The 13,816-nt window shown below is 38.3% G+C and overlaps 1 protein-coding gene across 2 annotated transcripts in view; it reads right to left on the bottom strand.

Annotated features, from left to right (window-relative positions):
- The window catches only part of FLT1 (fms related tyrosine kinase 1), a 191,136-nt gene that overhangs the window by 158,204 nt on the left and 19,116 nt on the right, over window positions 1-13,816 (bottom strand). For both annotated transcript variants that reach the window (XM_027877641.1, XM_027877642.1), the window contains exons 2-3: window positions 8,015-8,111; window positions 5,449-5,675 (exon numbers count right to left, since the gene is read on the bottom strand). In XM_027877641.1, the coding sequence (XP_027733442.1) occupies window positions 5,449-5,675; window positions 8,015-8,111 (324 nt within the window). The remainder of the gene's footprint in view (window positions 1-5,448; window positions 5,676-8,014; window positions 8,112-13,816) is intronic.

Genomic DNA, 13,816 nt, shown 5'->3' with positions numbered 1-13,816 from the left:
ATTTTCGTTTTCAAAAATTTTTTCCAGGAGAGGAAATAATCTAAATGCAATGGCAAATTAATCAGGTATTTATTGAGAAGACGGTGGGCACTGTACTGTAGGAGAAAAGAAAATTGCCGGCAGAAGGACCCAAACCTGTGATCTGACTGACATTGCTTGTTACTGCTCAAGTAGCACCGATGAAGCCTAGAAAACCAACCTGGAAATTGTAATGTAGGAACTACATTCAGAAATAACTCCCTACTTCCTTCCTGAAGAGGTTTTTTAATTCAGTAAGAAATACTGAAATTAGAAATTAGGAATTTAAAGCTCTCTAAAACACTGGATTCGTATAGTCCAAGCATAAAATAATCACACATTTGTACGTGGCATATCGATCCCTTAGAATGGCATACTTGAATGGATTGCAAACCAACTTGGGGGTCATAGGATCATAGATTTAGAGCTGAAAGGCCTTTAGAGGGCTTGAAGTTCAACCCCCTTGTTTTATAGTTGAGAAAACTGAGGAATATAGAAGTGAGGTGCCCTGGCCTGGGTCACACTGCTGGGAAGTGCCTGAGGCAGGATTTGAAAATAGACTTTCCTCACACCGATATCAGTACTCTATCCACTGGACACAGCTGAATCCCAGTCTCAGCACTAGCACAGATTCACTGTGTGATGGAAAAAAACCTGCAATGCCTCTGGGTCTCCTTTCCTCATCTGTCAAACGAGAGGACAAGATTATAATTAAAGTCCCTTCCAGCTCTGAAATTCTAATGTGTTATAGTCACACCCCTTGTTTCCAGGCTCATTTCAGTGAAACCCTGAAATGCACAGGATATACTCACTGCTGTATGGAAGCTAATTCATGATCACAGACTTAGAACTGAAAGGGGCCTCAGAGTTCATCTAATCCAACTTCTTCATTTAACAGATGGGAAACTGAGGCAGACAGAGGTTAAGGGATTTGCCCAGGATCACACAACTAGTATCTGAGTGAGGATTCAAACCCAGATCTTTATTATTCTAAGCCCAGTGCTCTTTTTACTACATCACTCTTTTGTTGTTGTTCAGTTATGTCAGACTCTTCATAACCCCATTTGGGATTTTGTTGGCAGAGATACTGGAGTGTTTTGCCATTTCCTTCTCCAGTGGATTAAAACGAATAGAGGTTAAATTACTTGTCCAGGGTCACACAGCTAACAAGTGTCTGAGGTCAGATTTGATCTAAGTCTTCCTGGCTCTAGACCTGGTGCCATTGTGCAACCTAATTGGCCAGAACTTATTCATTCAAAAAAGTGTTCTGCAGAAAAATCATTCCAATAATGCTACCATCGCTGAAAACAACGGTTATCAACTGATTTATAAAGTTTTATTTTTAAAATTTATCTTATTACTTTATAATGCTCCTCATTTAATATTTTCTCCAAGTTGCTTTTATTGTACCCCATAATCATTATATATTTCACAATAGTACAGTAGTGAATACTATGGGCAACTAGGTGGTACAGTGGATAGAGCACCAGGCCTGCAGTCAGGAAGAGTCATCTTTGTGAGTTCAAATCTGGCTTCAGATACTTATTAGTTATATAACCCTGGGCAAGTCACTTGACCCTGTTTGCCTCATTTTCTTCGTCCATAAAATAATCTGGAGAAGGAAATAGCAAACCAGTCCAATGTCTCTACCAATAAAATCCCAAATGGAGTCATGAAATGTTGGACACAATTGAAATGAGTGAACAACAGTGTTGGGAACATGTTAGTTTCCCAGTCTCTACCACACCTGTAGAACCATTTAACAAGTGCCTACTGTGTGCCAAGCAGCTAGGTGGCAAAGCAGATACAGTGCTGGGCCTGGAGTCAGGAAGACCTGAGTTCAAATTCGACCTCAGACCAAACACTTGACACTTACTAGCTGTGTGACCCTGGGCAAATCATGAAGAGTTGGACACAACTGAAACAACTCAACAAGAAATTGACCACTATGAATCCAGTCAATAATAACCATCAATTGATACAGCACTTTAAACTTGCAAAGCATTTTACGTACATTAGCTCATTTGAGCTTCACAACATTTGAAAGGTCAGCATTATATGTGTATATATATATATATTATTATTATTAACCCCATTTTGTTGATGTCAAAACTGAGGCTCAGAGTGGTTAAATAACTTGCCCCAGGTCACATAGTAAATGTTGGAGGCAGTATAAGAATCCAGATCTTCCTGACTCCCAGTTCAATTTTCTATGCCACAGATTTGCTGTCTTCTAATCCTAACATCCCATTAATGTGAATGGTATACTATCTTGTATGACATGACAAAATCCTACACTTTTGAAAATTCACTTTGAGTTTCAAAGATCGTATTATGTTGTGGTTGGTGAAGAACTTATTACTTGGGTGAGGGAGGAGTTATACAAGATGCCAGCCATTCATTTTATTAGGACTGTTACTTTGGGATCCTCTCTAATTGTAGTCATGGAGTACATGCAGTTCAAAATGCTGTGATGCAAATACAAGTTAAGTATGTAAAGTATTAGAAAAAATTTTAAGTAACTGGCATTTACATAACACTTTAAGGTTTACAATGTTTTACATGTCATTTTCCAAGCAGGGTGAATGAAAGAAAAGTCATTTACATTAATTTCAGTTCTCCAGTCTACAAGTTAGACTGTGGCAGAGTTGTAGGCAGGAATGATCACATATGTAACATAAAAATGTGAGTAACTGGAAGGATGGAGGAAAGAACTTCCAGTTCTAGTCTGGGTGTGTCCAAATGGGACAATACCCTTGCCCATCCTTTCTATATTTAGAAGGAAGTTCTCTGGAGTTTGTCTTAGAGAAAAAATTTTCTGCTCTTCCCACATAAGGGAAATGGGGTAAGAGCTTCCTGCTTCAGCAACCCATGGTGTAGGTTTTGTAACAAGACAAGGAAAATGGGGCTGAATATAAAATATGGTATGACTTTCCCTAATCCACTAATAATTCTTATTCTCTTCTTTTCTGAATCATTCATCTCCTCCTCTTGATAACGTTTTTTTCCTTTATCCTGCACCTTCTTCTCCATCCTGTCAAATACCTTTTCTTCCACACCTCTTTTCCTCTGACAGAGACAGAGTGAATGCTATCATCTGTAGAACTTCTCCATCTATTTCTCTACTCTTGGATTTCAGCTTCATCATGCGGGATTTGGCAATCACCATTAAAAAAGGCTGAGTATTTCCTCATGATGCCACACCATGAGATAGAGCTTCCAATCAAAGTTGGCCGCTGAAAGTTGGCCCATTGGAAAAATGCACAAAGTACAAGCTACTTAGCAAGTGCCTAATTGGCCATTAGGACAGCTGAAGCATGTCTATGTAGGAAGCAGGGAGAAAAATGACTGAAGGAGAGTATGAGTAGCTGTAGTGGAAATTAGAGCAACAGGAGAGAAATAACACCAGCCATTTTTGAGTGGAAAGATCTGTGAACTCAGTGTCTATAGGCTTTGGTTTGGGTCCTGGCTTTGAAATTTACTAGTATGTGACCATGAGTGATATATAACTTCTCTGATCTGTAATTCTGGCCTCTTAGAGAATAGATATAGTAAAACTTAAACTGCCTACCTCACAGGGTTAGAATGGGGAAAATGTTTTATAAACCATAAAGTGCTATAAAATGTGTTATTACAGTTATTATAATATTGTGCCAGTCATTTTTCAATCATGTCTGACTCTTCACAACCCCATTTGGGGTTTTCTTGGCAAGGATACTGAGTGGTTTGTCATTTCCTCCTCCAGGTCATTTTACAAATGAGGAAACTGAGGCAAACAGGGTTGAGTGACCTGCCCAGGGTCACACAGCTAGTAAGTGTGAGAGGCCAGATTTGAACTCATGAAGACGAGTCTTCCTGACTCCAGGCCTGGTACTCTATTCACTATACCACCTAGCTATCGTTATTATAAAATTATTGCCCCACCAAACTTCTTTTTTTTTAAACTCTTCCAAGAAAGAGCTTCCTACATAGCATCAATCTTAGCAATCTTATTTGCATCCACTTATTTCACTAGTCCATTTATCTCTCTTCTGAATTCCTAAAATTTCCTTCAACCAGACTCTTTGCTTCTGAATAGCTTCCACCTTATTCCTTACAGACCTCCATGTCTTTCAAATCTCTTGTGAAAATCAGCTTTTCACTGAAGGTTTCCACTCTAGGCTAGCCCTTTAATCAATGTCCACTCTCAATTTTCTTTTTAAAGAGTGGAAAGAAAAGAGGTACAAACCCAGGACAACAAATATGCTCATTATAAATATAATCGTCAAGCAACTGAAGCAGGAACCCCCTCCTGCCTCAGATAGGAAGGCTAGAAGGGCTACACAAAGAAAAGAGCCCTGGAAGATGCTGATAGAACCTGGAAATAGGTATGCTAATGGTCAAAGGTGGTACATTCCCCTGTAGGTGAGTTGCTTTTCAGTGAGTCAAGGGGAATCCCATCAAAGGTACGAATCCCTATTGTATTTCGTAAGGCCCCACTGACTCCTCAGTGCAACTCCAAAGCTAGCTCACAAGGGATAGGATCCCCATGGTACCACCAATGCAGATGGATGTTTTTGGTTACTGTCTATGCCTGAGATCTCCACTAGAAGGTCACTAAGGACTTAGTATTTTATTTAATATGACCTAAAGCTCTGAGAATATCAGTGACACACCTCCCCACCCCCTGTCAAGTAAGTAATCATGGAATTACAGCAGCCCAGTTTCCTTACTCTTTCTGCAAGACAAGTACAAGCCCCCTCCCCAAACTTTTCAATTTGTACTTCTTCAAGCTCTACAAAGTTGATACACAATTTGTTTGATTTTTGCCTCTATCTTGTAATTAAACTTGCCCACTGTCAATAGCAATAAAATCTAAGAAAATGGGAACAACAACAAAAAGTGGTCCTCTTTGTCTTTTTGCTTGTTATCTAGAAAGGTATTTCTTATGATTATTCAGTGATTAGTACTTAGCCACTGAACATGAAACTCAGTGACATTGTCAGAATATATTTTGTTACGTGCCAGAAAATTGAAGATCATTGTTAAATTAAGAGCAAACACCACCATATATTGGATTTTCCAAAATAAAAACAGTGATAAAGTTGCTAGGGAAACATTTGTACAGGTAACAGGCTGGCACTACAACATCTGAATAATTGTTTTGGGGTCAAACACAGGAGTGAACATGTGTAGGAGGTTATTGTAGCTCTAAGTGACAAGTTTTATTTTCTATTTGGGCCTCAAGAAAATTGTGTAAAATGATCATTTAGCCCTTTAAAATATCTAGGGAAATTGATAAAAATCGATCCCATCATTCCCATAATATTCAATATTTCAATTAATCTTATTCACATCAAGTAGAAATATCCCCATTTCTAAAGACATACGCTTAATCTGTGGCCAGTTGGAATGCAATGCCAAATAACACTTAGAAAGAGGCACTCTTACCATTAATAAATATATAGATTGTAGATTCTGTTTTCTTTTTCTTTGAAACAGGTGTTGATAAGTATCTGCAGCTATAGTAGCCCGTGTGATTGGCCTGTGCCCTGCCCAAGGTCAGAGTGCTGCAGAACTGTTTACCATTCCTCCCACAGACAGATGTGATGATGCTTAGTCTTTTGCTTTCTTTACTCACAGTCTTAGGCAAAGACCATGAATGGGCCACTTCCCCCCTGCAATCAAAGATAAGGAAACAAAAAACAATTACATCTGGGTATTGTGGCACAGCCTCAGTTCCCAACCATTCATTTTATTCCCACCGCTATTTTGGGGTCCTCTCTAATTGTAGCAATCTTCCTCTTCACACAAAAGCAATACATTTTTAAAAAAAGTTTTAAAACAATGCTTAAAATAAAGAGTCAAAGAGATTTGGGGGCTGATTTCTTCTTAGTCCATGTTATTTTGTTTTAAACCTGACAAACCAAAGCCTTGTCATTCCATAGCCTCTACACCCCGCCTTTTCTCTCCCTTTCAGCAGAGGATCCTGACTCATACTTTATATCAAAGTAATAAACACCATGTGGTTACTCCTTCATGCTTCCAATTCTCCAGCTCAAATCCATGCAAACCATCCCCTCTTCTCTTCTTCATTTCTCCACTCACAGAGAAAGAGATGAACTCTTCTCCTTGCCAAAGCTAACCCTTCTACTTGGATCCTTGATCTTTCTCCCACCTATATTTCCTATGAATTTGCCCCTTCAGTTATTCCCTACCTTTCTGAACTTAGATCTCTCTTTCCTAGTTCTTTCCCTCCTGCCTAGGAACATGCCCAGATCTCCCCTATATTCAAATAATCTTCCTTTAACTCTGCTATCCCCTCAAGCTATTATCTTAAATCTCTCTTCTCTTTCATAGCCAAACTCCTAAAAAAAGCCACCCATGCTCATCTATATTCCATTTTCTCATCTTCCAATCCTTAACACTTTAAAGTCTGGTTTCCATATTCATACTTCATTGAAACTGCTCTATCCAAGATTACCAATTATTTCCTAATTGCTAGATCCAATGACCTTTCCTCAGACCTCGTTCTTAATCATGCCATCTTCCCTGGTATCCTTCCCTCCATGGGTTTTCATGACATAGCTCTCTCCTGGTTCTCCTCTTAACTGTCTGAATGCTTTTCAGTCTCTTTTCTGGATCATCATCCACGTCTGACCTTCTATGGGTGGGTATGCCCTGGGCTGTCTTTTGACCTTCCTGGCTTTCTTATCAGCTCCCAAAGGTACTGTTTTCAACATATTAAATCCTTAACTTTGTGAGCTCCAATACTACATCACAAACTGCCTGTTGATTATCTCCCTCCACTGGGTGTCCTATAAATATTTCAAGTTCAACAAGTCCAAAAGAGAGATCATTACCATTTCCCCCAAACCAATCCCTCTTTCAAGCTTCCTCACTTTTTTCAAGGGTACCACCATACCTCTAGTCAACCAGATTCACAACCTTGGAGTTATTCTGGATTCTTTATTGTCCTTTATCCTTCATATTCAATCAGTTGCCTAGATGTCAATTCTATTTCCATAACTCCTGAAGTTGTCCAGTTCTCTTTTACACAGCTACTATAATCGATGAGGCTGTCATGACTTCCTACTTGGACTACTGCAATAGCCTCCTGATTGGCCTTCTTGCCTCTGGCCTCCCTCCTTACCAATCCATCTTTTCTATACCCAGCTGCCAAATCAATATTCTTAAAACACAAGTCTGACCACGTCACTCCCCTACTTAAAAAGCATTAGTGACTCCTATTGCTTCCAGGTGAAAATACAGACCTTATTTGACATTTCTAGACCATTGCAATGTAGTTCAAACTTATCTTTTCATTCTTCCTCATGCACGGTACATTCTAGCCAGACTTCTCTTACTGCTGTTCTTCATATACAAACACCTGTATCTTTGCTCCATGTCTTGTACAGACAACCTTATGAGTGAAGTATTTTTCCTCCTTAGCTCTGCCTCTGGGGATCCCTAGCTCTCCTTAAGATTTACCTCAGGTGTTACCTCCTCCATGAGGCCTTTCTTGGTCCTTTGAAATTTAATTTGCATGTGTGTATATAGATATATGTATGTATATGTATAGTTTTCATAAAATTACATATATTTATACTTGCCAAATATATATATATGTACATACACATACACATATATGTGTATGTGTATGCAATGTAGTATTTACTCACTATTTTATATGTTATTTCTTCCTAGAGATTATAAACTGTTTGAGGTCAGAGACTATTTCATTTTCATCTTTCTATCTCCAGCACTTAGCACAGTGCTTTCCTTGCACGTAATAGACATTTAATGAATACTTATTAAATTGGATTGAACTGAATTAAACTGAATTGGTGTTCTTGAAGCAACATTCACCTTTCTTGGACACTGGGGGATCATTTAACACACTATGCCTTCCTAAGAGACTAATTCAAAATGGAATAGGGAATGACGAGACATGGAGAAGAAAGACTGGAACCAATGTGTACTTAAATCAGTGTCCCAAACCAACCCCAACACTCACCTGCATTTAAGATATAACGTCTGGTCTGCTTGAATGACATATTGTGTGCCTTTTAAACTTAGTTCAGGTCCTTTCAATTTTGACCCTGAACTGGATCCTGGAAAAAAAAATTAAAAATTATTTGTAAGTTGGCCCCACCTTTTTCTTCTTTCAATTGTACCTTCATTCTAAAGAACAAATTTTCATCTTGAGTTTCCCTCATCTTTCTCCAAGATAAGAGTCTCCAGTTATGTTGATCAAATAGCCAGTAGTAGCAATAATTAATAGGGCTGAGAGCTTTCTTGAATTTTGCTCTCTTGGTATGATTTATTTCCACAACAGAAAAGTTCTTTGTTTATCACTTGACACCATATACTCTAGAAGCAAAAAGGCTTAATTGTTCTGGTCTTTACAAAACAGCAGATAGAGTCAGAATGTTATGCTGAGGGCAGAGTAGAGAGCAGCTCTCTCAGAAGCTTGCCTTGAATTCTGTCTTTGCCATTTATGTCCAAATGAGAAGCAACAGCATGGCATCCTGGCTAGGGGATGCTTGGGGTCAGAAAGACTGGGATTCAAATTCTGCCTTTGACACATACTAGCTATGTGACCATAGTGAAGCTTGGTATAGCAGGAAATTACCTAAGATTACAAAACCATGAAATTTCCCCAGCAGAAACTCTATACCAATGGAATTACAGTCCTATATATATATATATACACACACACACACACACACACACACATATATATATATATATACATATATACATATATATATATATTTTTTTAGGCAATTGGGGTTAAGTGACTTGCCCAGGGTCACACAGCTAGTAAGTGTCAAGTGTTTGGTCTGAGGCTGGATTTGAACTTGGGTCCTCCTGACTTCAGGGCTGGTGCTCTATCCACTGCGCCACCTAGCTGCCCCCTATATATTTTTTAAAAAACTAAATATTCACACATACATGTAATTATAGTAATAGTTTGAATAATGCTTTACATACAGTTACAAAACACTTTCCTTGAGAATGCTATCAATACTTTTTGCCTCCACTTCCTTCTCTTGTACTCACTTCTGGACTCTGCACCCTGGCTTCTGAATCCATCACTTAACTGAAACTGTTCTCTCAAAAGTTACCAGTGATCCTTTAATTGCCAAATCAAATGGCCTTTTCTCAATCCTCATCTTTCTTAGCTTCTCTGAAGCCTCTGATGCTGTCAATCCCCATCTCCTCCTGGAATCTTGCTCCTCTCTGGGTTCTTGTGACACCACACTTTTCTGAAACTTTTCCTATTTGTATGGTCTCTCTTTCTCAACATCCTTTGCTCGTTCTTTCTCCATGTCATGCCCAGGGTATATTTTCTCCTTTCACTCTATACTGTCACTTGTTGATCTCATCAGTTCCCACAGTTTCAATTATCAGCCCTTTGAAAATCTATTTATCCAGTCCTAACTTTTCTCTTGAATTCCAGTCTCACATCACCAACTGCTTCTTGGACATCTCAAATGCAATGTTCCATAGGCATCTGAAACTCAACATGTTCAATACACAACTCATTATCTTTCTCCCCTCTTAAAAATACCCTATACTCAAGGTCAGCATCCTCTGTTCCAGGTATCAAGGACTGCAGCCTCAGGAGTATCCTAGACTCCTCAATCTAGCTCACCCTGTTTATCCAATCTATTGCCACACCTTGTTATTTTGCTCTCACAGCATAGTTTCTTTTGTCTCTACTCATACAACCACCACTGTGATTCAGGCCCTCATCACCTTGCATCTAGAGTTATTGCCATAGCCTTTCACTTGGTTCCCTGTCTCAAGTATGTCCCCCCCACAATCCGTTCTTCACTCAGTTGCCAAAGTGATTTTCTAATGCCTAGGTCTGACTACCCTCAACTCAATAAACTCTAGTGGTTCGCTACTAAAGTCCTGTGTTTGTTCTTTAAGGTTCTTCATAACCTGGCCTCTTCCTGCCTTCAAAATGTTCTGATGTTTCACGTCCCTCCACACATTGTATTGTCCAGTTCCTTTGGCCAAGTTTGTCACGTAAAACTATATCTCCCATCTCCAAGCCTTTGCACTGACTGTCCCCCAATCCTTGAATGCTCTCCCTTCACCTCTTAGCTTCAGTGGCTTCTTTCAACACTCAGATCCAATTTCACCTGCAGGAGTTTTTTCTGGTCTACCCATTGCTGATGTCTTCTCTGAGATTACCTTCCAGCTACTCCAAACATTTCTTGTATGTACCTAGTTATTTACATGTTGTCTTCCCCATTAAATTATTTCACTTTTCTCTTTGTATCCCTAGCCTCTAGCACACTACCTGCCACATTGTAGGTGTTTAATAAATGCTTAACAACTGACTTCTTGACAGATATAATTTGATTCACATAACTTTAAATATTAACCCATTTTTACCAATGAGAAAACTGAAGTTGTTTCTATTCCTCAATAGCTATCGATCCTAAAAATAAAGTGCGGGAAAGAAAATCTTCTATATATATTGACCCCAATTTTTTACCCAAAGAATTTTTTACCTTAATATATCAACTCATACACCATGATAGCTGGAAGAAGAGTAGTTTAGCAAGTTTAAATGCTGGATTATAAGTTTGTAAGACAAAAATGTCTATGGTCACCTCCTTATTTTCTACTCTTTATTTTAACTATAGGCATTACAAAGTTATTAATTCTCTGAATGCCATAATATCTCCATCTACGGATTGTAATGATGAGGCTATTTCCATATGTTACAGGAATATTTTAATAGTTAAGTTTACTTTTAAGGCATTTAGTTGCTACCTTCTACTAAAGTTCTACACCAACACCGCATCACAATATGGAGATAACTTTATGTTCTCTGTTTGTGGAATGTAACTTTTGCAAGGTCCTACTAAGCGGGAGGACTCTGAATACAGCCCAGCAAAGAGGGGCCTAGTGACGGACTACTGTCTGAGAACCTGATTAGCTAAATTTGGAGATGCTCATTGCCAGAATGTTGGCCACAACACCTAATGAAAGTGAGCCAATCAGCCTTTACTCATTTGCTCTCCTCTACCAGGCCTACCTCCTAGCCAAACTGTGTTACTAGTGGCTTCCCAAACTCAACACTCCATCTTCTGCCTGCATACAGTCACACAGAACTTCCTTCATGTTTAGAATGTCATTCCTCCTCATCTTCCTCTCACAGAAAAAGCTTTCTTTTGAAGTCCAGATTACTCACCCCTTCCTCTGTGAAACCTTCTATGGTTCCCACCATCCCAGTTGTTGTGTTTTTTTTTAATCTCAATTTTCCTCATACCATATATATATATATTTTGTTGCCTCATTTCCATGTGAGCTCCCTAAAAGCAGGGCTTTTCTTATTTTTCTATGTGTATCTCTAGCACTTTGCACACAGGAAGCCCTTAACGTTCATTCATTCATTCATTCATTCATTCATTCATGTAAAACAACAGCTATATTTGGTCTTTGAATCTCCTGTGCCTAACACAGGGCCTTATACATAGGAAACAATAAATCTTTGCTGAATTAAACTGAAGCTCCAAAATAGGGATATGCCTTGGATTAGGATTCACACAACCTTCTATTCAACCTAATTTTTTTCTTCACTCACTGAATCACATTGCTTTATTGTAACGTTATCAGGAGGTGATTTACAAGAGTAAATCTCATGTGAAACTTAAGAGGTAATTACCCCACTGTGGAGTATTGAAATTTTCCACTCCTCTACTTCAGCAGCCTGAGTTCTGAATAAAAAGAATTACTTCCTCCCCTCCTCCCTCCCATAAAATAGTCTGTCTGGAAACTATTGTTTTCATTACTGTTAAGAAAGCCATCAAAACCATACTGGGTCATGATAATGGCCCTGGGAATCTTAAAAATAAAATAAATCTTTTTCACCTTATAGATGAGGAAACTGAGACCCAGAGACTTGCCCCAGGTCGGACAGGTAGTAAACAGTAAATTCGGCATTCAAATCCCAGGTCTTCTGACTCCTAATCCAATTGTGTTTACTTTATACCACACTGCATTCTGTGACGTTCAGTTTTCCAAGTGGCAAAAGACAGAAAATAATTTTGCTCTTCAGTTGTCTATGAAGAGACCAAGTATTTTATGCTCTCTATACTTTTGGTCCATTGTTTTGTTTTGTTTTGTTTTGTTTTTGTTTTTTGCTTTTAAAGGTGTCATTGCATGTATTTTTTCTGTAAATGTTTGTGGAGTTGAAGGTTGCCTGACCATTTTTTCCTCCTTTTAGAAATATTTATTTTCAATTCCACATTCTCTCTCCTTCCAACCTTCCCCTACCCATCAAGAAGGCAAGAAAAATGATGCCCATTATACATATGAAGGCAGGCAAAACATATTTCTGTATTAGCCATGTTTGGGAAAGGGGCAAGAAAAAAAAGAAAAATCTCCATCATAAGTCCATTAGATCTCTATATATAGGTGGATAGCATTTTTTTTTTATCATGAGTCCTTTGGAGTGATGATGGATCATCATAATGATCACAGTTACTAAGTCTTTCACAGTTGATTATTTTTTCAATATTACTGTTAATGGGTACATTGTTCTTCTGGTTCTGCTCACATCACTTTGTACTTGTTCATTTAAGTCTTCCTAGGTTTTTCTGAAACCATCCCCCTCATCATTTCTCACAGCACAATAATATTCCATCACATTCATTCCATCACCAGAACTTGTTCAGTCATTCCTCAGTTAATAAATATCCCTTCAGTTTCCAATCCATTGTCACCACAAAAAAGCTGATAAAATATTTTTGTACATATGGGCTCTTTTCCTTTTCCTTTGATCTCCTTGGGCACAGATCTAATAGCAATAATGCTAGTTCAAAGGGTATGCCTTTGGGCATAGTTCCAAATTGTTCTCCAGAATGACTGGACTAGTTCACAGCTCCATCAACAGTGCATTAATGTTTCTATTTTTCCACATGCTTTCCACCATTTGTTTCTTTTTTTTGTCATCTTAGTCAATCTGATGGGTGAAAGGTAGTACCTCGGAGTTATTTTAATGTGCATTTCTCTAGTAATTAGTGATTTAGAGCATTCTCTCATACAATTATTGATAGCTTTGGTTTCTTCTCATGGAAACTTCCTGTTTATATCCTTTGACCATTTATCAATATGGGAATGCCCTTTATTTTTATAAATTTGAGTCAGTTCCCTATATTGAGAAACAGGACTTTTCTCAAAGAAACTTGCTATAACATTGTTTCCCAGTTTCCTGCTTTCCTTTTAATTTTGGCTGCATTGTGTTGTTTGTCCGAAAACTTTTCAATTTTATGTAATCAAAATTATCCATTTTACCTCCTGTGAACCTCTCTCTCCCCTGTTTTGTTATAAAATCTTCCCTTATCCATAGACCTGACAGGTCATTTTTTCCCCCAAGCTCTTCTAATTTGCCTATGACATCACTCTTTATATCTAAATCATTTTTAGCTTATCTTGGTATATGGGTGAGATGTTGGTCTATGCCTAGTTTCTGCAAGATTACTCTCCCATTTTCCCAGCAGTTTTTGTCAAACAATGAGATCTTGCCCCAACAGCTGGGATCATTTGGGTTTATCAAACACACTAGCTTATTGTGTTCATTTGCTTTTCTATATTGTGTACCTAATATATTCCATTGATCAGCCACTCTATTTCTTATCCAATAACAAACTGTTTTGCTACTGGTGAGAGAGAACTACCCAGGGCATTCCTTAGTAAATTTACGACATTATGCTTCACTTGCCAAATCACAGATTTAAAAAAAAATTAGCTACAAATTACTTTGAGCTTCTACTTCTACTTCTCATTTCTC

This window comes from Vombatus ursinus, unplaced genomic scaffold (assembly GCF_900497805.2).
Source record: "Vombatus ursinus unplaced genomic scaffold, bare-nosed wombat genome assembly UNPS02014813.1, whole genome shotgun sequence".
NCBI lineage: Eukaryota > Metazoa > Chordata > Mammalia > Diprotodontia > Vombatidae > Vombatus > Vombatus ursinus.
The sequence above is the reverse complement of the archived record's forward strand: the minus strand, read 5'-3'. Positions and strand labels throughout refer to the sequence as shown.